Source organism: Notamacropus eugenii, chromosome 6 (genome assembly GCF_028372415.1).
Source record: "Notamacropus eugenii isolate mMacEug1 chromosome 6, mMacEug1.pri_v2, whole genome shotgun sequence".
Lineage (NCBI taxonomy): Eukaryota > Metazoa > Chordata > Mammalia > Diprotodontia > Macropodidae > Notamacropus > Notamacropus eugenii.
In genome coordinates this window covers 107,871,613-107,897,650 of record NC_092877.1, presented here as the reverse complement: position 1 = coordinate 107,897,650, position 26,038 = coordinate 107,871,613, and the positions used below count along the sequence as shown (strand labels likewise).

The following is a 26,038-nucleotide window of genomic DNA, read 5'->3' as shown; positions in this document are numbered from 1 at the left end:
TTCAATGAATCAAGCATTCAATCAAAAAATTAGAAAAAGAACAAACTTAAAAAACCCAATTCAACACCAATTTACAGAGCCAGAATAAAAAAATTCATCTGGAAGAACAAAAGGTCAAGAACATCAAGGAATCAAGAATTCAAGGACAGTGGACTAGCAGTGTCAGATCTCAAACTGTACACCACAGGTAATCATCACAACATTCTGGTGTTGGCAAAGAAATAGAATGGTAGATCGATGGAACAGATTAAGTACACAATACACAGAAATAAATGACCACAGTAATCTAAAGTGAGATAAACCCAAAGATTCAAGCTTTTGGGGTAAGAACTCACTATTTGACAAAAACTGCTGGGGAAACTGGAAAGCAGTTTAGCAGAAAATTGATCAACACCTTGTATCATATGCCAAGATAAAATCAAAATGAGTACATGATTTAGATATAATGAGTGATAGCATAAACCAATTAAGGGAGTAAAGAAAATTTTAACCATCAGATCTATGGATAAGAGAAAAATTTATGACCAAAGAAGAGACAGAAAATACCAGAGGATACAAAATGGATAATTTTATTATATTAAACTTAAAAGGTTTTAAACAAAATCTGTTTTTGTTTTGTTTAAACCTAGACATACAAAACTATTTACATCAACTTTTGTTATGGTAGCAAAGAACTGAAAATGAGAGGATGCTCATCAGTTTGGGGAATGGCTGAACAAGTTGTGGCATATGACTGTGATTCAATACTAGTGTGATATAAGAAATGACAAGTGGAATGGTTTCAGAAAAAAACCCAACACATAGCAAGACTTGTATAACCTGATGCAAAGCGAAGTAAGAGAAATGGGAGATCTCTATGCACAGTAATAGCAATGCAGTAATGATGAGCAACTGTTAAAGACTTGACCACTCTGATCAATACAGTGATTCAAGACAATTCCCAAGGACTCATGATAAAAAAAATACTACCCACCTTCACAGAGAAAAGTGATGAATTTGGAGTGCTAACTGAAGTTTAATTTTCTCGTGTGTGTGTGTGTACGTTACAACTACATGTAGGATACTTTTCATGTATATGTTCGATTAAATAGCTGACAAACTCTATAATCAACTCTAAAATTCTGACTTTGATCTTTGTAAAAAAAAATTTAGGTTGCAGATATTTTCTAATATAAAAAACCTGGTTAAAGGAGTCAATATTCAGTGAGAGTCTTCTCAAAGGATAAGCTTTCATTTCTCTCGATACATACACATATAAGGAAATACATTAGTGCAACCAGAGCTTTAAATACATATGACAGTGTAAAAAGCAAGGTTCTTTTTGCAATCCTTTCCCTTATTATGGGGAAGAAGAGTAAATGCCTTATATAACAATGCATCTGGAACTAAGTTCAGTCAAAGTCAGTTAAGCCAAACCACAACTTTCACCCATGATCTGAAGAATACTTATTTCTACACAAAAACATAAGACTAGCATCTATAAATATTGTAGAGCAAACTTGGATGGTAAAACAATTGTCAGTAATGTGAAAAACACAATTCTAGCTATGAGAAAATAAAAGGAAAACAGAATGCTTCCTCCAGAGGGTTTCGCTAAAAAATGGAAAGAAAACTTGGTTTCATCCAATGGTAATTTATTGGAATATGTAAAATGAATTTACCTTTCTTTTTTTTCTTCTTTTTCTTTATGTCTCCTTGCCTAGAAAAATAATGAAAACATCAAATATTTATGGAGCATCTATTATTTGCAAGATATTTAGAAAATGAAAAACATAAACTAAGGAGCCTTCCCTCAAATTTAAAATCTAGTGAAGAATGTAAGAAATACACAAAATCATCAACATTTACATTCACGGTACAGGAACTATACTTTAGAGAACAGAAGAAATGGTCACTGAGAAATATTTTTAATCAGAAAGTATTTCACAATTAAAAAAATTAAAATTTTTAGAGACAAAACCAAAAATAGAGTACCAACAGGATTTGACATAATTGAATATAGAACCTTAATTTACATGCAAAGAAACTAAGATTGAGATGTTAAGCAATATGTTTAAGGTCAGGATCTGAATTTGAACCCAAGCTCTCTGATTCCAAATCCATAGCTTTTCCTTACTATGTAACATGTTATTTTCCACCTGACTAAAGTGCAGAAAAAGAAACTAAACACTTTTATTACAGAAGCCTATTTGGGGGTGGGGGGTGGGGTGGTGAAGCAAATTAAGTAAACATTTCAAAACCAATCTGAAAAACTAGTAAATACCAGTTAAAAAGATGACAAAACTGAGTGACCACTTTAGATCTAAATATCCATAAAGACAGTTTTTGCATAAGCAGGTAGAATATAATTATTAGAGTTGAAATGAACCTAAAAGACCATCTAGCCAATCCCCGCTTAAGGTTGGCATGAGGAAACAGAACCAGAGAAATTAAATGACTTGCTCAAAGTCACTGAGCTAGTTATTGCCAGAAAAGGAACTAAAAGCTAGCTCTCTTAACCCCAAACCAAGGAACTTCTATTACATCAAGGTTATTTTCTGCCAGAAACTCATTTTATCAGTTTAATAAATCTCCTTAAAACCTTATGCAATGAAACTAGAAAATGCAAGAAGCAATCTGCTTTGACTGGGACTTAGGTCTCTCATTCCAAAATGAAGCATGAAGACAAAATATTGTAGGATCATAGATTTGGAGCAAAAAGACATCTCAGAAATCATTTGGCTCAACTCCCTCATTTACAAGTAAGAAAACTGAAGTCCAGGAAAACTCCCATAGCAAAAAACTTATCAGAAATTCAAATCCAACATTCTTCCCACTATATCAGGCTGAGATCCAAGTGCTACAATCCCTACACATGCCTAATGAAATATTCATACTGCAAGTTACACCAAAACTTAAAAGCCTATATACATAAAGCAGATTTTTAAACTGGCATGATGAGATGGGAGTGGGGACCAAGGTACTAGAAAGTAAATATATTAAAAAAACTTTCACTCCAAATTTAATCAAAGAAATAGATATTAAATAAAAAAAGTGAACTATGATAAAGGAAGCATTAGAAAAACCCCAACAAAATATGAGTTGAACTTAACCAATGATATTTTAGAGATCTTGATTATACTGGTCAAATTGTGGTCCCTCTGACCACAAATGGAAAAAAATTACATGGAAAAAGAAAAAATGTCAGCTGCCTGATGTCAATCATTGCACTTTTTAAGTTGTGAAGGAAAATAAGATTCCAAGGAAAATTTAAAGAATAAAAAATTTCCAAATGACTTTCACACTGTATGCTTTTTATATTGTTAATGGTATGTCAAAGGCTGCAAAATAAGTAGCTATTCTGATTATCAATACCCAAGCTCCTGCAAGCTGATAAAAAGAAAAAACATTTTTTCATATCATAAAGATCATCTTTTTACCCCAACCTGATTTTTACATAAGATATAGTCATTTTTTTGTTTTGTTATTTGCTGGTGTTTTTTAAAAGTTCTTTTATAGGATTAACAATGAAAATCATTACCCTTGTTCTTTCAGTGGGTTCTCTCCAGTAAGCTTCCCACCCTTCTTCCGAATGTACGTAGCACCATGGGAATTTTCAAGTGCTTCTACATCTACTTTCAGGGACATACTATCTGATGAGGGCAAATGTTTACTAAGACTGTGACAGAATAAGAGTTCAGGAAAACAAAATGAGCACATACACTATTTATAAGACAGTCATTTTCCAGCATTAGCACACAAAGGCCTTAAGTCCTAGGTAGAATAAAAATTTAAAGAATGTAGTAACATCAGCAAGCTAAATTGTCAGATATATTTCTGTACCACATAGCTTGATAAAATGGCATGGGAGAAAGGCTGCATCCCTCCTTTGGGTCAGTGGCATACCAAAACCTAACAGCATGGCTTAATGAATACAGCATTCTAAAACATCTACCAATCTTAAACACTGATTGGAAGTAAGGGATTTTATCAGATATGTGGATTCAGATCTGTCCAGGAAAAAAAAAAAAGGATACACTTTTGCCTTCTCAGGATCTACCAGTGAATAAGCAGAGATAAGTTGTGCCAAAGTATGAACATCTTTTGGATTTTGCCTAATGGAAAAATGAAAAAAGTTGCACATAAAAATTCCAAACATATGAACTAGTCATCAAACATTCATTAAGAGCCTATGCATCAGATGAAGGAAAACAAAACAAAACAAAGAACAAAAACAGCAAAAGCCCATGGGACATAAAACGATGGCAAAGCAATTAAGATGCCCACCCTTACACCCAACAAAGTTTACTTCCATAGTTGTTCCAGGTCACTAATTGCGTCCTTCTTCCTCCCATATTTGAGTTTGAAGTTGGCAGCTTCTCTTATCAAGGATAAATGAACAGAAGACTTTGGCTGCAGGTTCATTAAAAAAGGAAAGTTTTAGGCAAAATAAATTTAACAAGTGTCACTGAAGTGACAACTATTTAGACCACAGAAGTTTGTTTCTTCATTAATTCTTTTATTTTAGCTTTTAGTGAACGTGACAGTTATTTAAAGAGCATTTAAAAGGAGGGAAAAAAATCAAACTATAAGCTAACCAAAATAATAATATCCAACTTAAAAGGAAGTTCTATTAGATTCATTTTCAAGACAGTGTTTGAAATTGGATCCATTTCCCCCTAGAAATACTATTACAAAAAGGTTAGGTTCCCAGAATAACCCCTCCACTACATACAGATATTAATGCCATCATATAACTGAAGTGTATTACCAACAATACTGTAGAAAATAACCACCGCTTCTATTATTGTTAATTATAAACTCTTTCCAATTCTAGTGTCAGGGCTAAAACCTTGAAGCAGAGATTCTTCTACCTCTCTGTTACTGGCCTTTGGAAATAGGCAAGGAACACACTTAAGTACACTTAAGTACTTGTGCCAAGTACTGTGTCAAGTATTTTACAAATATTATCTTATTTCATCCTCACAACAATCCTAGGAGGTAGATGCTTTTATTATCCCCTATTTACAGTTGAGGAAACTGAGACAAACAGAAGTAAAGTGACTTGTCAAGGGTGACGTAACTAGTTGAGTGTCTTGCTGCAAGATCTGAATTCAGAGCTTCCTGACTCCAGGCTGAAGGTTCTATCCTCTGTGCTACCCTACTGGCTAAGAGGGTAAAAAAAGGCCCCACAAGGAACCAGCACTGGTAAGGCAAGGGGCCCCAGGTTTCCCCAACTGAAGGAAAATGCTCCATTCCTAAGTGATGCATGTTTTTAAGAGTTTATAAATTGAGGACAGCTGGTACTAAATTATGTTACTGAAAATAAATAGAGCATTCCTGGCAGAATTATTAAAGATTTTTTAGAGGACAACATGGTCTTCATTTGCAGGATTTATTACTGTGTATGTATTTATCTGAACCTTCCACTAAAGTCCTGATGCCTCATTTAGGGAGAAAAGTTTGTAAACGTTTCAAGTACAGACATGGCAAGAGATTGCTTTTCATGCCAATATAGCTGAACTTGAAAAGGTTCATACCTAGAAGACTGGCCAACCAGAGACTGTATTCTGGTCATAACAACTCACGAAGATGATATACTACAGTAGGGAGACTGTAATAGATCTTTTGATACAATGAATTAGTACCTACATAATATATGAAATGAACAATGACTCACATGGAAAAGTAGTCTGTGGACAGTCGTGACTCATTCAATACAGACAAAGCAGAGTTTTCCCTAATAACCTTCCCAGACTGTTGGAAGTGATAATACAGTATCAAGATTTCTCTTTCGCAGCACTTATTACACTTGAGAGACATAACTGCAAATGCTATGGCCTTCCCCTGGCTCTAATAGTTTACCCTTCATTTATCATATATTTTCAAAGAAACCAGAAAGAAAAATAGTAAATTCTCTACAATGTTGTTATTGATTAGCCCTTAACAGCATGGCACCACCCTAGTAGTGTCCCCACGTAACTATATTGATTATACATTTTTCTACTGGGCCTCCTGGTTAGAACATTTAACAGAGATCTGTGGTTTATAAACCTCTAGAACTGCCTAAAGGAGCTCAGTTTATGGGACTTGCCCAGGGCCACCAGAGTGTCTCTATAAGAGGAGAGCCTCAGACTAAGGCCTACTTGACTTCAAGGCCAGCTCTTTATTTACTATGCCACACTGCCTCTCCTTTCAGTCTTCTCAACTGACTGCTGGGTTTTTTTGGTTCAAGGATGAACCAAATAATTGAAAAAAAAATAGATTTACATAGCTTTATCTGATTTTGTTTTGGGTTTTTGTTATTACAAGGGACTCAAGATTTAAAAACCAGAATGGTGAAGATAACAAGAAGTCTAAATATGCTTTCAGCAAACATCCCCAAAGGTCAACCTACAGAGCCTGGCTGTACTTTTTTTTTAAAAGTCATTACAAAGACTGCATAAGGCATCGTTATAAGGAGTTACTTGCCTTTATGGAAGCAACCCTGTTTTACAAAGAGAATTAACTACTCAAATCCAGAGAAGAGCAGGACAGGGCAGTATATAAGTAAATTGTCATAAAAAAGTTATTTCTAATCTTCTTGAATGGTGCCAATATTTGGGGATGCCAGTATTTGGGAGAGAGGAAGAGGTTTCCTGTACTTAAAAGAAATTCAAATATAGATTTTTAAAAAAGGCTCACAGATCTAGAGCTAGCAAGGACCTCAAAGACCATCTAGCCAAAATTATCTAATTATTTAAATTATGCAATTTAAAGTTTATAATTATTGTAGTCAAAAAATTCTCAATTAATTTACTTACCTGGTGATTTTGGTACCACTGGATAGCTTGCGTAAAGACCTCAATGGCACTATCTATATCCTCTTCATGACTATACATTGTTACTAATGCAGACACCTATATACAAAAGTTTTAAATTTGATATGTAGTAAAATACATCATGTATTTTCTAGAATTTTTTTCTAAAATCAAAAACATTAAGGAAATGATAGTCAATATATTCTGGCTTGTCAGTAACTATCTTACGTGTATTGTTAGAGCTAAGTAGAGCACTTTATTCTCAAAAGAATTGTTAGGAATAAAAAAGACTGTCAAGTGTTTTATGAAAAGAAAGCAACACTATTTGTTTAAATAGTTATCATTCCATTCTTCTAAGGAACTCAGGAAGTTATAATTTTCAACATTTCCTAGCTCTGTGGTGATAGGCAAATCACTCTACCTCTCTGAGTATCATTTTTTTATCTGTAAAATTGGGATCATACTGGTAACATCCACCTCACAAGGCTGCTGGGAAGGAGTTTTGTGAACCTCCAACCTCTATTAAGATAATGTGAGCACTGTTATGCTTCCATGGTCAAAAAGCTTAAAGTTTTGAGCACAAATCCCTGCAATAACTGTCACCCAAGGACCAGCCTCACTAGAAGACTACCTCTCAGGGGATAAATTATTTTAGCCACAACTTATGAAAACTATCTACTCAGAAATAAATTATCTTGATTTGAGGTGGATCCTTCCTACACTACAAACTGTTTCATGGTTTACTGTAGTCAGTTCCAGTTCTTAATTTCATGGAATCCAAGTTCCTCAGTTTACAAGTATAAGGTCTCCAGTGTGCTGATATAATTACATTCCTTGCTACAAGGAATGTAGCTGTCCGTCCTTATAAAGCATAAAAGCAATCCAGTGTTAGATTTCAAGACAAATTTCTATTGAGAAAATGGCTCCCAAAGGCTCTCAAATTATTTGGAAAAGTCCTTTGATTTTAAAGAATCTTTGACAGCACTGAAATTTAGAATTATATTTCTGAGTGAGTTGCCATTGGTACTTTGTGGAAATTAATTTAATTACTATCCCTACACAAATGAAATTTCAATAAATCTGCATATTTCTGTGTAAATAAATACAAACCGACTTCTGTTACTCAACAACAAAAAAAATTTCACTTTTGTTTCAAAGAAAAAGTTACAATTTGATGACTAAAACATGGCACAAGTTGCAAAAACAGAATTTCTAATTCACAAAACACTTTAACAATCTAGTAATAATCTTAGATCTGCCTACAGCAGCACTGTCACAGATGTACATTTACATTTTAAAATACAGGTCAACATGAATATTCCATTTAAATCAGCATGAGTAATAAGCAAATCAAAACAGTCAAACCAACTATCATTAAAATCCTCCAGCTGTGAAGAAATTACAATTGGACAAATGGTTTATAACAGAGGACAAATATTGCAGAATCAGGGCTCTAAGTCTATCTTATTTTGTTGTAGTTAGACAGCCTTGACATTACTCCGAAGGACCATGGGTAGGCTGGACATTACTTCATTGAGAGAGTGTTGAGGAATTTTTTTCCCCACAGGGAAGTTATGTGGCTTCTAGGCAGACAATTTAAAACATTTGCTCAATCTGCTATAATCAATTATCCATTAATATTTTACCTTTCAAAGTGACACTAATACACTGGGTGAAGCTGTGAATTTGGAAAGTAATTTCAAATTATGCAAATAAAGTGACTAAAACGTCTATACTCTTTGACCCAAAGATTCCACTTCTACACATATACACTGAGGAAGTCAATGACAAGAAAGGTTCTATACATGCCAAAATATTTAAAGGAAAATCATTTATGATAGCAAACCACTGGAAACAAAGTAGATGTCTACTGACTTGAGGGATGGGTAAACAGTGAACACATGGTAAATACAGAAGCATGGCTACCATGTCTCCCATTCATCTTGTTAAACATTGTAGATAATTTACTAATAGCAATAGCCAAACAGTTACTAATGCTTGGTTAAAACATTAGCAATGGTGTTATAACAAAGTTATGGCCTCTATCCTAACTGTGTTCTTAAATAAATTTACTACTTAATGATTCTGAAAACAATTACCATTTTTCGAAATTCTTTAAAACTTGCTAATTAACTTTGTGTTCAAAATTTAGTACATTATTTAACACAGGTCACAAATTATATGATGAAAATTACTTTTGTTACTTCAGGCAAATATAAATAATTCAAAATACAACAAAATCTTAGTTGTTTTTGATTTTGTCTAAATATGTTAATTTCATGATGTTTTGGCATTTTTGTCTAATCCTGCTAGTTTAATGATGCATTAATTTTCCTAATTTTAATATATGAAAGAAATCTTCATATAGCATAAGAGCTGCTAGCATACAGAACTGTTTTTGAAATTTGTTTATAAACGTAAATAAACATCCCCTTTTATTTAAAAAAGAGAAACACTTATATGAAATGATACAAAATAGAAGAGAAATGGAAAAAACAACCAGAAAACTACTGAAATGAAATGCTACAAAAGATAAAGAACAAGTTTGTCCCCAAAGAAAAAAGTGTAAGATCCCTCATCCTAAATCCCTTTGTAGAGGAGCAAGGTGGGGTCTGTGAGTATGGAAAACTATAGATAATGTCCAATTTCTCCCCCCAGATTTCATATAGTTTGATTTTGCTGAATGATTTTCCTCTTCTTTCTCTCTTTTAAAATAACAACAAAACTTTGTTATAAGGAATGAATATAGTCAAAAATTGTGGGTGATAAAAAATACTTCTTAAAATCAATTTTGAAAATATATTAGCTATCACAGAATATTCCTAAATCCCCACTTGACCTCACTAATTGTCTAAGTCCCCTCAATCTCCTAAACCTGTACCTCCATCTCCCAATAACTTTGTACCACCTTCATTTGATTTTTAAAAATGATTTTCAGAAGAGAAGAAACTATTTCACTGAACCTCAGATAAAAATTTGGCTCTATAGCCAATATATGTCAATATATGTCTGTGATCTGCCTCTACTCTTACAGAAGAATTAGAAATGCCTTGGGCTGAAATTACAGTGCTCTGGGTTAATTCTTCAGCAATACAAACTAAACAAGAGACAGTTCCCAATGTCATTTCCTTTTCTCATCTTTATATGTTAATTATAACTCACCATGCCTGGTTTATGCTTTAACTCTCCTATACTTCTCAAGATTAGACATGCTTTGGTAATATTACCTGAAGGATAAAACAGAAACAGTATTTTATAAAAAAAATTACACCACAAAAATTTTACTTTACCATTTCTTTTCCCTTCTCTCTTTCCTAACCACAAGAAAATGAAAGCCAATGATTTACATTAACTTAATTTTAATTTCTAGTCTCACTCCAAAAAACTACAAAACATAATGCTCCCCTCCCCTCCTCAGACAATTCTTCATTTATAAGTGTGCAAATACTAGATTACTTGTTCTATGGGTAAATTGATGGGCAATGTGGTGTAGTAAATAAAACCAGGACTTGATTCAATCTAGATTCTAACAAAGAATGGCTGTGACACCTGATGGGCAATGCAAAAAATTGCTCTGAAAAAATAAACTACTATTTCCATTCTTTCTAATATTCACAAAAAAAAGAACCAGAATGAGGAGTCCCCTCCCCCAAAAAACTGTTCTAATTCAACCACATGAGGTCTGAACACATTGAATTCATATTTTAAAAAGATTAACAAGCTAGAAATTATCCAAGAGGAGAGGACAGGAGATCATGCCACACCAGGATCAACTTAAAAAATGAGGATGTCTATCCCACAAAAGAGAAAACTTAAATAAGGAAAATAAGACTTTGACACCTGAATGGAGGATGGACTAGAGTGGGGAAAGACTTAAGGCAGGCAGACTGGCCAGCAGGCCATTGTAACAGTACAAGCAGAAGATGAGGACCTGCACCAGATGTCAGAGGAGAAAAGGCAGTATATGCAAGATATAGTAAAGGTAAAACATCAACAGGCCTTGGTAACAGACTGGCTATGGGGCTGAGGGAGCGAAGAGGTGAGGATGACACTTAGGTTGGGAGACTGGGAAGACAGTGGTGCCCTTGACAGTAATAGAAGTTCAAAAGAGGAGAGGATCTGGGGGAAAGAGAATGAATTCAGTTCTGGGCATAGTGAGTTTATACAAATGTCAGAATATCCAATCCAAGATGTCAAATAGGTAGTTTGGGATGAGACTGGATGTCAGCACAGAAATTAGAACTAGATAGGAAGATCTGAGAGTCATCAGCATAGAGATGACAACTAGATCATGCGGAAGCTGATGAGATCACCAAGTGAAATACAACAGGGAAAAGAGAAGAGGAACCTAGGATAAAGCTCTGTGGGACAATTACTAGTGGGCATAACCTGGATGAAGATCCAGCACAGGAGGCTGAAAAACAGTGGTCAGACAGAATGAGACTAGTGTTCCACAAACCTAGAGAAGGGAGTATCAAGAAGACGGTGATCAGTAATGTCAAAGACTGCAGAGAGGTCAAGAAGAATGAGGACTGAGAAAGTGCCACTGAATCTGGCAATTAAGAGATCACTGGTAACTCTGATTGAACGATAAGGTAAGAAGCCAGACTATAAGAGTTAAGAGAATGAGGAAAAGAAGCACAGAAGCTTATTTTAGACGGCTTTCTCAAGGATGTTAGCCACAAAAAGGAAGAAAGATGGGGGAGACATGTTCATGTTTACAAACTGTAGGAAAGCAGTCAAGAAACCAGGAGAGACTGAGAACGTATGAAGAATAGGGATGATAAAGGGGGCAATGTGCTAGACAAGATGGGATGGTATGTATCTGCAGAGAAGTTTGCCTTGGCAAGGAGAACTAATTTACTATGTGAGACAGAGGTAAAGGAAGAGATAAACCTAGGGTTACAAGGGCTAACAAACTCAGAAAGCAAGCTTCCTTCCCTAGATATAGCCAATTCTACTGCTTGACTCAAATAATCACTCAAATTTATGAACAAAATATACACACAGATAATTTATATAATGGCTTTTTTGTTGTTACTCATGGGAAGGAATGTGGTCTTAAATTATGATTCAGTTTGAGGAAGGTACACCTGAGTGAGAGATTGGGATTTAAAAGTTACTAGTCCTGCTGGCCCCAGGCAAGTTCTAAGGCTCAGTTTCCTCACCTGTTAAATAAGAGAGTGGATCTAAATCATTTCGAAGTTATTTTCAATTATACAATTCTATGAGCATACTTTTGCCTGCAACTTTTTAAATTGTCAAGACAGTCCAACATTCCTCTAAAAAGGAAATATAAAGATCTCATCAAAACACCAATTCACTGATAAAATTCCTAGACTCCCAACATGGTTCTTCCTATATTCTCACCTCTTGTGAAGTAAAAGTTACTTCAAGATAACTCAAACCATCCCATGTTTCATTAAAGACAAAATGGCATGACAAAATTATTAAACATATCAGTACCTTGGGCAATTTTCAGCTGTGCCATGGTCAATTTAATTTCTGCTGCATTGGCTGGATGCTGTTCTGAAAATTCCTAAGCATTTTTGGAGGGGAAAAATAGAGACTCATCATATATTTTATTTAATAAATTCACTATTGTCAATTCTTGATCTCTAAACTACCTCATTTTTTTAAACAGCTTTTAATGAATAAATTTTCAGGGCACAAGTTCAACCAGAGAAGTTCAGGAAAATCCTACTTTGAAAGATGAATAAGTCATCTAACACACAGTCATTTAACACATCTTTCTGCTCAAAGATGTGCTGTAGAAATTGAGAAGCATAACATTAGAAAGACAGAGCTGGGCTTCCAGCCTGGAATGACATGGGTTCAAACCCTGCCTTCAACACTTCTCAACTATGTGCCCACAGACAAGTGCTTAACCTCTCTGAGTCTCGGTTTTCTCATTTCTAAAAGGAGAATAACAACTTTACCACTTCGCTCATGGGGTTGTGACAATCAAATGTGAAGTGCTTTGTAAACCTTCAAGCACTATGTAAATGTGATTACTGAGTTTCTCTTTATAAATATGGAATGATGATCATTATAATTATGGATCTGAATAAGTTCTTTTTAAAAATGCAAGTCACTATAACTTCTACCCTTTCCCTTTCTCTCTGGATAATGTTCAAAAACATCAGCTTTCCTGGAAAATGTTTCACTGTATTTCACACAATGTAAGCGATAAATTTGAGGTAGATCTTCCAGTAAATGTTGTCTGCTTTTGCTTGCTTCTCAGCCAAATTCCAAATAAGTAAACCAAATATAGAGTCAGTTTCCCTATTAGTAAAAGCAGAAGCCAGACTATATCTTCAAAACCTCATAAATCTGGGCTATGACTAATCTATAAATCAGGAATGGAAGAAAGAATAGGTTTCTGTGGTCCATCTGATCATGCCAGACAGTTCAGAAAACATGTTCTGAAGAAAGCAGTCTGGTACTAATATAGTCTCTAAATGCAAAGGCAGTTGATGTGTTTGTGGCAGAGGAAATTCCATAGGGCAAACACAATCTAATAATGGCATACATAAAAATGAACTAAATCAGGTTTATGATTTACCAATTACCCCTTACCATCATCTCCTTACCAAGTTTTAAGAGCTGCTAAACCATGATGAAAATGATATAGCAGGTTCCAACGAACAGGGACCCCATTTTAAAATAAATAATTCAATCACCTGAAGGAGGTCTATTGCCTTTGCATGTTGCTTTTCCCGGCAGAGTTGGGCAGCTTGGATTAACACAGGCAAGAGATGCTCAGGACTCTGGGACTGTAAGCTAGTTGATATTTTACGACACTGATCTGCCTAGGTAGACAAGATTTCATTTTTTCACATAAGTACATTATTACAACAATAATGACAAAAAGAACAGGATAAAAGGAGAGATAAAACCAAGTGAAATAAGACAATCATTTTATTTGGATAAATTACAGTTATACAAGTACGGCACTTAATGTAGTCTTATTCTCATTTTGTCCTTGAGAAAAAGCTGCATTTGGAAGGTACGATTTATTGATCATAATACAAATGTGACTATAAAGTAACAACACTGGCATTAACATGCAAGAAGAAATTGAATCTCTAAATGAATTTTCTCCTTAAAATATTGCCTTGAGAGTCCCTTGAAGGAAAGAAATTAGTTTCCTCTGTGTCATTGTATTCCCTAAAACCTAGCACAGTGCATGGCAGATAGTTAAGTAACTTAAATTCGTGTTCAATAAAAAAAGTATATACTCATTTGGTGAAACTGTCTTCATAGCTAATTTATGAATCACAAAAGAAAAACCTCACCTCACAGTTACATCCCTTTATAGACCAAAAACATTATTAATAGCAACGGAAACAACTATTTTATTCGTCAGATTGTTGCCTCTTCATAATTTCCAGCAGTTCCATAAAATCAAATCTATCTTTAAAGAATGGAAACAATACCCCCCAAAAATATTACAAGTATAAATACAAAGTCAAAAAAGTTCCCAAAATTATCTGAACAAGGTATTTTTTCAATAAGTGTCTAGCTTTCCAGACCATTTTTCCTTGAGTTATGTCTTGTTTTATGGTTTCTCCCATTCATTTTAATTCTTTTATGCAACATGACTAAGATGAAAATGTATTTAATAAGAATGCATGTGTAGAACCTATATAAGATTGCATGTTGTCTCAGGGAGGAAGGGGGGAAGTAGGGGAGGCAAGGGGAAAAATAAAAGATATGTGAAAGTGATTATAAAAAACTGAAAACAAATAAATTACTTAATTAAAAAAAATGGCTTTCTACAGTGGTGTTTTCCAAGGAAGTAAATATATACTTGGATGTATAAAAAGTAGCATATTTAAAATAAAATCTCATTAGCTTATAGTCATGTTTTATATGAGGATTTGCTTAAAAACTAGCCTATCTAAATATTTTTAACTCAATGTCTAATAATTATTACTTAGCAATTTAAGTAATCTTTCAATCAGCAGCAAAGGAAAAAACTTTACAGATCTTGAATTCTACACTCAAGGAAAATTGATATTAAACTAGAATTTAATCTAAATTTTAGGAATAGGTCAAGTTAAGATCTTGCTCTCATTTACATTAATAATTCTACATAGCCATAGAACAAAAATAAAAACTTGTTCCCGAATCTAAGATACAATTAGCACTAAATTTTAGGGTAATTAGATACGGAACAATGGAGAGAATTTATCAAAATTAACAAGTATGAATATTATCCTCTCTAAAAACTCGTTAAGTACTGCACAAATTCTAAGAATTCTGAAATAATACAATAAGCAAATCATACCTAAGATATGACATTTTGGTCACAATAGGAAGAGAAAAAATGGCATGTAGTTTTACAAAGATAGAAAGAATAAACTGATACAAAACAGATTTGAGCAGTTAAGTCTTAAATCATATCTCAGCAAGCAAAAAAAGAAAAGAGAAGTGGTATGCTCTCTATTTTTTACAATAATTAGGACACTATTACTCACCTGGTTTGTATACATAGCAAGTAAAGCTTTGTTAAACTCTATAGCCTGCAACTGTTTCTTGGAAAGCTTATGCTCTACTCCATCTGCATTGGTTAGTTTCACTTTTTTCTTGGAATCGAAGACATTTTGGTCCTATTAAAAAAAAAATTCACAAGTTATTAATAACTGCCATTCAGTCTTTTAGTTCTTTAGTCTCCTAAGGTTTCTAGTCTATGTTATAGAAAGACTCTGCAACTAGACACCATTATACGAAGTTTATTAAATGTAGTTAGGTTACAAACACTATATATTCTATAAGGACCCTTAAAGAGAAACTGCAGTTATTAAGTCCCTTAAGCAGAACTGGTCTTTAAGAGGTCCTTAGTCCCCATATTGGGCAGCAAGGGGGCACAGCGGACAGCACTGGATCTGGAGTCAAAAAGACCTGACTCCAATTCTGACCTCAGACACTTACTAATTATGTGACCCTAGGCAAGTCTTAACCCTGTTTGCCTAATTTCTTCATCTATCAAATGAGCTGGGGAAGGACACGGCATATCACTCCAGTACCTTTGCCAAGAAAGCCCCAAATGGAGTCATGAAGAATCTACATGACTGAAGAGAGTGAGCAACAACAAAGTTCCCCCTTTGCCATCTTTGGTACCACAAAGAAACTTCAGATTTGCCCAGTGATTCCAATGTCCCTAAGAACCACCATTCTCATGACCATTATGAATCTATTTTCAGATAAGGAAGGGCTCAGCAGTTGAAGGTGGGCCAATTAGAGAGTTGTTTTATTCAGCTGCACAAGTATTTCAGTGATGTCAATGGATGGGTCTGCTTTTTTAATACAAATGAACAGAAAAAGCACAAAATTTACTAGGGAAATTAAGAGAACAAAGATACCGAAATTCATTATTCCTTCTGTTAGAAAAGGTACAGAACACAGAAAGCTGTAAGCTGAGGAAGAAGGTAGTCGTATAGGTCATAAGTGAAAAAAGTCAGAGATTGAGATTGGGAAGAAATAACTGAAGAATATCTGAAATATCTGGTCCAGTTTCTACTTTCGCCTTTTATGAAAGGTTGAAAAAGGAGCTGGATCAAGAAGATAAAAGACAAGGGACTGAAGAGAGGATTTAAAGAAAATGAAAAGCTGAGTAAGAAATGGACAGGACAAAGTAAGATAATTAGACTTGTTCTATTTGACTCTCAGGACAAAACTAAGAATAATGGGTAGAAATCATACATTAAAGAGGCAAATTCAGGGTTGAGAATAAGGAAAACTCCACAAATACAGATCTCCAAGATTAGAATCGACTGCTTCAGGTCAATTGCTTCTCACAAAAAATCTTAAAAAAAAAAGTCTGGATGACCATTTATGAGGAGAGAGGTGTCATAGAAACTTATTCAGGGATTATTATTACAAACTGGCCTCTAAGGTCCCTTTTCAAGTCTGTGACTCAATGACTCTTTGTAATACCCAGATTGAAATGACTATAAGGGCTGAGAGTAGTGTTGAGTATTTGCATAGGAAGACTGTGACTACATAAAGATTGCTTTTTTGAAAATAATGAAAACGCGGAGCCCAGCCCAGACCTGCGGCTCCGAGAGGTACAGATCCGAGCAGGCTTCAGGGACGGGATCTCCAGCGGCGGCACAAGCCCCTCCACCCACAGGTGACGGGGGTCGGTGAGAGAGTCTCTTTGGTGGGTCGAGAGGGGAGTGGGGTGCCCCCATGATTCGGGCCCCCCCCCAGGAGATAGAAGCTGAGAGGCGGCTGCAGACAGGGGCTCCCCAAGAGGGTGGGAGCCTGGATCCATTGTGGAAGGTCTGTACATAAACCCCCTGAGGGAACTGAGCCTGAGAGGCGGCCCTGCCCCGACCTGACCACCTGAACTTAATTCTCACACTGAATAGCAGCCCTGCCCCCGCCAAAAGCCCTAAGGCGGGAAGCAGCATTTGAATCCCAGTCCCCAAACGCTGGCTGGGAGGACCAGGAGGTGAGGTGGGTGTGAGGAGAAAATTCAGAGGTCAAGTCACTGGCTGGGGAGAATGCCCAGAAAAGGGAAAAGAAATAAAACTATTGATGGCTACTTTCTTGGAGAACAGACATTTCCTCCCTTCCTTTCTGATGAGGAAGAACAATGCTTACCATCAGACAAAGACACAGAAATCAAGGATTCTGTGTCCCAGCCCACCCAATGGGCTCAGGCCATGGAAGAGCTCAAAAAGAATTTTGAAAATCAAGTTAGAGAGGTGGAAGAAAAACTGGGAAGAGAAATGAGAGGGATGAAAGAGAAGCATGAAAAGCAGATCAGCTCCCTGCTAAAGGAGAACCAAAAAAATGTTGAAGAAATTAACACCTTGAAAACTAGCCTAACTCAATTGGCAAAAGAGGTTCAAAAAGCCAATGAGGAGAAGAATGCTTTCAAAAGCAGAATTAGCCAAATGGAAAAGGAGATTCAAAAGCTCACTGAAGAAAATAGTTCTTTCAAAACTAGAATGGCACAGATGGAGGCTAAGGACTTTGTGAGAAAGCATGATATCACAGAACAAAGAGAGAAGAATGGAAAAATGGAAGATAATGTGAAATATCTTATTGGAAAAACAACTGACCTGGAAAAGAGATTCAGGGGAGACAATGTAAAAATTCTGGGACTACCTGAAAACCATGATCAAAAGAAGAGCCTAGACATCATCTTCCATGAAATTATCAAGGAAAACTGCCCTGAGATTCTAGAACCAGAGGGCAAAATAAATATTCAAGGAATCCGCAGAACACCGCATGAAAGAGATCCAAAAAGAGAAACTCCTAGGAACATTGTGGCCAAATTCCAGAGTTCCCAGGTGAAAGAGAAAATATTGCAAGCAGCTAGAAAGAAACAATTCAAGTATTGTGGAAATACAATCAGGATAACACAAGATCTAGCACCCTCTACATTAAGGGATCGAAGGGAATGGAATAGGATATTCCAGAAGTCAAAGGAACTAGGACTAAAACCAAGAATCACCTACCCAGCAAAACTGAGTATAATACTTCAGGAGAAAAAATGGTCTTTCAATGAAATGGAGGATTTTCAGGTTTTCTTGATGAAAAGACCAGAGCTGAAAAGAAAATTTGACTTTCAAACACAAGAATGAAGAGAACCATGAAAAGGTGAACAGCAAAGAGAAGTCATAAGGGACTTACTAAAGTTGAACTGTTTACATTCCTACATGGAAAGACAATATTTGTAACTCTTGAAACATTTCAGTATCTGGGTACTGGGTGGGAGTACACACACACACATGCACACACGCACACATACATAGAGACAGAGTGCACAGAGTGAATTGAAGAGGATGGGATCATATCTTAAAAAAAAAAAATGAAATCAAGCAGTGAGAGAGAAATATTGGGAGGAGAAAGGGAGAAATTGAATGGGGCAAATTATCTCTCATAAAAGAGGCAAGCAAAGACTTATTAGTGGAGGGATAAAGAGGGGAGGCGAGAGAAAATCATGAGGTCTACTCTCATCACATTCCACTAAAGGAAAGAACAAAATGCACACTCATTTGATAGGAAAATCTATCTCACAATACAGGAGAGTGGGGGACAAGGGCACAAGCAGGGTGGGGGGGAGGATAGAGGGTAGGGCATGGGGAGGAGAATGCAATCCGAGGTCGACACTCATGGGGAGGGAAAGGATCATAAGAGAATAGAAGTAATGGGGGACAGGATAGGATGGAGGGAAATATAGTTAGTCCTATACAACACAACTAGTATGGAAATCATTTGCAAAACTACACAGATTTGGCCTATATTGAATTGCTTGTCCTCCAAAGGGAAGGGGTGGAGAGGGAGGGAGCTAAAGAAGTTGAAACTCAAAGTGTTAGGATCAACTGTAATGTTCTTACCACTAGGAAATAAGAAATACAGGTTAAGGGGTAAAGAAAGCTATCTGGCCCTACAGGACAAAAGAGAAGACGGAGACAAGGGCAGAGAGGGAGGATAGAAGAGAGAGCAGATTGGTCACAGGGGCAATTAGAATGCTTGGGTTTGGGGGGGGAGGGGATAAAAGGGGAGAAAATTTGTAACCCAAAACTTTGTGAAAATAAATGTTAAAAGATAAATAAAAAAAAAAAAGAAAATAATGAAAAGACGTAGCATGGTAGGAATAACTGATGCAAGCTACAATGCAATGAGAAGGAATGAATTAAAAATCTATAGCATGTATAGAATAGAATGTACATAGCGCTGTTTTAGCTGAGAACAAACTGATCCAGTAACACATTAGTAATGAATCCAAATAAATATTTATAATATACTTTCTAAGTCAGTATAACTAACTTTAATAGGGTTAAAAGGATGGCTGACAAATGAACTTTGCCTTTAAAATATGGCCATAACCCTGTGTAAGAATCACAAACTATTTTAAAGAAGCCTTGGAGAACCTCTAGTCCAACCTCATTGCAGGGGTGGACATCAAGTCTCAAAGAGCTGGAATAACTTGCTCGGCAAATTCAGGAAGTGGCAGAACTAGAAATGAAGCCCAGGGCTTCCAACTCCAGATCCTGTTTTCTTTCTGTTACACCAACAGCTTCTAAATTCCAAAATTCCAAATAAGTTTCCATCTAAAAGAAACTGTAAGAAACCAAATTCTTTACCTTGTTTTCCTGATTCTAATATCTTTCCCTTTATTCCAATCCCTATCTATCAGCAAGACTAATTATGCTCAAGTATCAATTTCATCATTTAATTCCACTGTTCTCTATTTCCTACTGCACCACATTTATACTTCTTTCTCTGGCTTTCACTATACTCCATATACTCCAACCACAAGTTGAAATGTCTCTATCAGTTGTGAATAGTAAATTTAATGAGATCATAAAGAAAACTTTTAGAAAGAAAACATAAGACTCCTTAGACATAGACTATCATCCAAAAAAACAGAAGCAACAATAGAGATATATGAAGTTCTCTTATCACACCATGTTATTTGCCACCTCTGTCCATTCAAATGTTTTTTTCCCTTCACCTATGTAAATACCAATTCAAATTTCATCTCCTTCCATGCAACCTTTTATAACTGCTTCAGCCCAACGATTTCTCCCTTCTCTGAATTCCTATTGTATTTAAAAATCTGTCCTACACAGTATAGTACTTAATGGTTTTCTAAATGTTTAGACAGTTCAAGATACACAGAACTTGAAGGGGAACTCAAATATTTGCTGATTAAAGAACAATTTATGTAACATTACAGCAGGATTTTAAAAAAAATTATTCAGTATTTAGCAAGTTCCCTCTCTCTCTGCCCCCACTATGTACAGATTAAGGGAGTTTGTTTTTAAGAGTAGTTCATATAGTTCTAAAACAGAGTTGTTTCATATATCCATGTGCATACGCAGATTAAGTGTGCTACGAATGAATAAATACCACAAGCAGCATGTCTATCATCCAAAGAATAGCCTACAATGATTCCTAACAAGTCTGGCTAACAGGTAATGACATTTTTTGATCATCTAAATCATACACACTCTTGCAGAAAAACAGCACTGAACATTCTCCAAAAATGATAATCTTCCTCAAATGAAAAAGCCTAACGATTAGTAAACTGCAAAAATACATACTTAAAAAGTTGCTTTTTTTTTTTAAAAAAGAGAGGAATCTAACCAATTCACACACAAAACTAACATTTCTACATAATTTACCTAAAATGTAAAAATACTCTTAAAACTATGTTCCCATAATTTGAATTTTCTATTCAAAAGAAAGCTTAATTTTCACATAACATAATGTAAAAACTGAGTACAAGAACAAACTTTTCTGGTTTGCTATGAGAAAGGGAGTATGCATTCCCAGGCAGTGCAGACAGCAATTATGACTTCACTTAGAACTTTCATACCTTGTTAATTGTAATGATGTTGTTTGCAATTACAGCAAGCAATCCCACATCTGTCGGCCTGCAGACAATAAACGACAGTCAAAATGTGAAAGCCACTAAAAATCCACCAGGTCCTCACGAAAGAGCACAACATTCCACTTTCATAAATCCCTTACTTTAACTTTATTATCTGATTATAAAGTTGCAAAGCCTCTTCTGTATGGCCCTGGAGTTGGAGAATATATGCCATCTGACCATGAATGATGGCTAGCTCTGCTTGTATGTCTTCCTCAGTCACATCCTAGGTAAGAGAATATGATAGGGTTTTAATCTGAAACAGCACCACATAACAAATACAGCGCTCCAAGACTAGAATGGGCGGCCTCAGGAGTGGGTAGCCCTTTGTAGGAAATCTTCGAGCAAAGTCTGGATGATCATTTGTTGGGTGTCACAGAAAAGATTCTTATTCAGAAATGGATTTTACAAGCTGGTCTCTCGTCTCTTTCAATTCTGTGATTCAAGGACTCTTGGTAATCCCCAGATTGAAATGACTGTATCAGTTGACAGCAGTAAATTTAAAGAGATCATAAAGAAAACTTTTAGAAGGAAAACATAACACTCCTTAGATACAGAATATCATCCAAAAAAAAGGAGCAACAATAGAGATGTATGATGTTCTCTTATGTTTATTTTTTTAGGTACATCTTAAATATAAACGAACATATTTCTTCAAAAGAATATCTAACAGTTACCCAAGTTTCATTTCTACCCAGACTTTCAATTCAAAGGTACTTAACGACCAAATTCAGACAGCAGAATTTCAACAATTTAATGAGCTCAGTCAATAAATCACCACATACTCCAGAAAGTTAATAAATCACTAAATCTAACAATTATTAGATCCCACATGCCTAAAATTTGATGTAGCAACCATGATATACTTACAGAGTCTTCTGAGAGTGATTGACGGCAAAGATCTATAGGAAATAAAATGTTTAAAAAATTAACTGAGACTACATTATAACTTTTCCTCTCTATATTTCTACATAGCTTGCTCTATAGTCCGTGGAGAACATTTTAGGAGTCAAGTTTTTCAATTATCTGCCAAATCAAAGTTTACTGAGAACATCAAATACACTACAGACATTGTTATCATCTCATTAATTCCATCTCTCTAGACTTTTTCTTCTGCTAATCATCTACACTGAACTGCCAGTTAGGAGTACCTAGTCTTCTACTTTGCTCTCACTACCTGTCAGATTTATGGGACATGTAAACACATGCTATTTCTACCTTGCCCATTATTATCCTCATCAGTTCTTCCACCTACTTTGTTCTCAACCATTTCAAATTTATTACTTTTGTGGGGGAAAATGTATTAAAAAATGAAAAAGCATGACTGGTTCAGGAGTCACAAAATGACAGCGTATCATTCTTATTAAATTTATTTGAAAAGAGCCAAACGGCATATTTCTCTTCCTCAACAAGAACTTAAAAGATATAAAATAACACAGAACCAACTTTGTAAATATTACACTTATGAAAATATTAAATAGGATGGGATGTTATTATTGATGATACCTGATTATCTCTCAATTAGCAAACACCTCCTAGAATTTGTCCAAAAAGCTAAAGGTAGTCTGCTAACACTAAAATGATTTGGAGATGTTGGTATGAATCTAAGACAAGTGAAATGGCTCCGAGAACAGGATGACCATGTTTGGCAAAGGAAACTCCTGCCTCTGATACACGCCAACATCTGTAACTTACATTCTTAAAGAGCTGCCTAGGGCACTGAGTAGTTATGTGACATTCCCATGGTAACACTACAAGTATGTATCAGTGACAGGATTTGAACAAAGACTTTCCTGTCTACAAGGTCAGCACTCTATCCATTATACCACACTGGGAGTCTCCAGAAAAGACTTTAAAGATAATGTGATCCAGTTACGTGTATATATAAGTCCACTCTACAACATCCTCTATATGTGATCATCTACGCTCTGCTTGATTTGTCTATAACCCAAGTAGCACACTGTTCTACTTTCAGATATACATATTAGAACACATTTCTTCCTTTATGCCAGGATTGTTTCCTCACAACTTGTACCCATTCATTCTACTTTGGTTCTCTGGAGCTTTTGAGAATAAGTGTAATCCCTCTTCCACATGACAATCCTTTCAACGTTTGAAGATAATCATCATGCTCTTCCTGGGTCTTCTCTTCTACAGACTAAATAGATTTCATCACAAAAATGTATCAAGTACACATTACTGTATAGAGCAAACAAGAGAGGGTCTCTTCTTTTGGCACTTAACATCTGACTACCCACAGACTGGAAATTCAAATCCCCATTCTCCAACATTATATCCCAGGTAGAAATGCACAAAGCTCGCATTTTTTGGAAATGCATTTTGCATAGTTATACAACTGCTAAATTTAAAATTCTAGGAATATTTTTTACCTTCTGCTCTTTGTAGGATTTTCAGTGCCTCGTTCAGCTGGCCTTGTCCAATTAATGCACATGCAGTATTGTAGCACAATTCATAAGTGCCTTCTTGAAGGCCTAAATTTTCCTGTTATGGAACATATTACCAAGTCAATTACTAGAATGAGACATGATTTCATGGCTCAACAGGCATGTAAGGAAACTCACTGGTACTACTCTTTCCCAGTTGCTTTGGGCAGCAACCACTGCTGAAAGGTTTGTTTTCCTTTCTTCTTCATAATCATCTTGAGAGTTTCGGATAAGATCTCGGTACACAGCCAAGCAGTCATCATAACGCTCCAACCTGTACAACTAAAGAGAAAGACGGTAAACAAAAAAATGTGATGCTAGTCAAATACACACACTGGTGGTACTTATAAGCTCATATCTTCTTAAAAGTTCTAAATAGGAAAATTCCAATTCATAAAGAATGAGTAAGTCAGTAGTTTACTCTCTTCTTTGGACACTTTCTTTTTTTTGGCAAATTCTGCATGGTACCAATACTTTTACAATGCCATTTTCAATTAATCCTTACAGCCTTTCATTATTGTAAATTCATATCTTCCTTTTAAGGCATGATATGTCATTTAAGTAAATCACTGAACTAAGAGGCAAATCACTTTCACTGCCTTCCTTTACCTAAAGTCACAGGAAAAGTTTATAAAAAAGGCCAAGAAAGAAAGCCTTAATTTATGCTCCTAAACCTATTAAACAAATATAATTACAAAAAGGCTTCCATATAAAAGGATTGCTAAGCCCTGACAAACTAGAATACTAGGTACAACAAAAGTACCCGATAGTCCTTTCTAATGAGACTTTCCTGCTTTCCATCCATTTTTTTCCATTTTTGCTGTTTATCCTTCACATTTTGCTTTCTGTTCTAGCCATCAATTTTCCATACAAATTTCCCAGTGCATGTGGATAGCATATATAACTTCCACTGCCTTTATCAGAATTCTTTACAAAGAAACTAAAAACTGGCCTATCTCATGATACATCAAATCCAGTATTCTAAAAGTTAAGCATGTTAGAGAATAGCAATCATTGCCATTCCCAATGCTAACCTCCAAAGATGAAGGATCTACAATCCATAATTTAATCCTGAAAACATTTATTAAGCATCTTCTAAGAGCAAAACATTTGCCAGAAGCCAGGAATACTAAGTAATACAATCCTAATCCTCTAGGACTTTACAATCTAATGGGAGCTAGTATTATGTGCTTAGGTTAAGTATGACATAAAGAATAAGGTGAGGGCAAAAGAAAGATCCTGACAAAAGTGCTTAAATATGAGGAAGAAGAGATCACTTTCAGCTGTCGAAATCAGGGAAGACTCCACATTACTGGGGCATCATCCATGAATTTATCTGAATCGCGAGACGTTATTTATATTTTCAACCTATACTACCCCTTGGGGGTAACAAATTCTTTAGTTTACAACCTTCTATATAAAGTAATAGCAGCATTTATCTGTCCTAAATATATGTCTTTTAAGCTTCGAAGGATGTTATTTTTATCCTTATCTGTTTACATTAGGCATAATTTCCTAAGTCAGTTCTAATCCATTTGGAGATAGGTGGGATATAAAGCCTAAATAAGTAGCAGGGATTTGTTGCAGTCACCAAATATGTCCTTATTTTAAACTTCATTATGATTTTAGAAACTTCAATCATAACACATCTCGCAGCCTTTTTTCCCAAACTAAAGAATCTGATTCCACACCTCCCTTCCCACTCCACCCCTCACTGAGTTTTTCTTCATAACAGCTTTTTCATTACTAATTTCCCTCGGGAGGGTTGAGCCCTGGAGCAAACATACTACTCAGACTTACATATACAACATACTATTCAGCTGTTTTTGAGGTTCTGAAGTAGGTCTGCTAGATCTGTCCTAGCTGAGGATGAATGAACTTAACCAAATTTCAAAGAGCAGACTTGGCAGCCTATTCCTTGGGACATCAGAGTGGTCCCTGCTAAAGAAAGAAGCAGGATCATTCTCAAGGATCAACAACAGATAGTTTAAAACAGTAATTACCACTTGTCCATAAAGTTCCTTTAGCTTGTCCGTCTGATGGCTGGCACTTTCTATTGTTTTCAAGGCATTCTCAATACGATTCAGCCTGTATTCACAATATGCCTTCTCAAAGGAAATAGAATCACTGCAAGAGCAACCAATCAGCATATGATTAGGGGAAATAGTCAAATGACATCTAACCTCTTAAGACCTTCCTGAGTCTATCTGAAACAAATGAGCTCTCATTAGATGCTACTCTCGATTAATTTTCATAAAGAAAATGATAAATCAGCAGGATACCAAATTCACCTTGCTCCGAGATAATCAAAATGATTATTTTTACTGTATATTTTTTTAAAGAGTTTTTTCATTCGAAAAAGCCTTGTAAATCTTTCCTAACCAGTTCAAAAAGCCAAAACTCAACCACCAGCA

At 35.6% G+C, this 26,038-nt stretch overlaps 1 protein-coding gene across 1 annotated transcript in view; it reads right to left on the bottom strand.

Annotated features, from left to right (window-relative positions):
• The window catches only part of SRP72 (signal recognition particle 72), a 42,705-nt gene that overhangs the window by 8,887 nt on the left and 7,780 nt on the right, over positions 1–26,038 (bottom strand). Inside the window, exons 3-17 of the mRNA XM_072620834.1 lie at positions 25,628–25,751; positions 23,763–23,906; positions 23,571–23,682; positions 22,051–22,082; positions 21,282–21,406; positions 21,127–21,184; positions 15,263–15,394; positions 13,463–13,591; positions 12,246–12,318; positions 9,942–10,006; positions 6,783–6,878; positions 4,289–4,392; positions 4,017–4,094; positions 3,521–3,658; positions 1,662–1,699 (exon numbers count right to left, since the gene is read on the bottom strand). Coding sequence (XP_072476935.1) covers positions 1,662–1,699; positions 3,521–3,658; positions 4,017–4,094; positions 4,289–4,392; positions 6,783–6,878; positions 9,942–10,006; positions 12,246–12,318; positions 13,463–13,591; positions 15,263–15,394; positions 21,127–21,184; positions 21,282–21,406; positions 22,051–22,082; positions 23,571–23,682; positions 23,763–23,906; positions 25,628–25,751 — 1,448 coding nt within the window. The remainder of the gene's footprint in view (positions 1–1,661; positions 1,700–3,520; positions 3,659–4,016; positions 4,095–4,288; positions 4,393–6,782; positions 6,879–9,941; positions 10,007–12,245; positions 12,319–13,462; positions 13,592–15,262; positions 15,395–21,126; positions 21,185–21,281; positions 21,407–22,050; positions 22,083–23,570; positions 23,683–23,762; positions 23,907–25,627; positions 25,752–26,038) is intronic.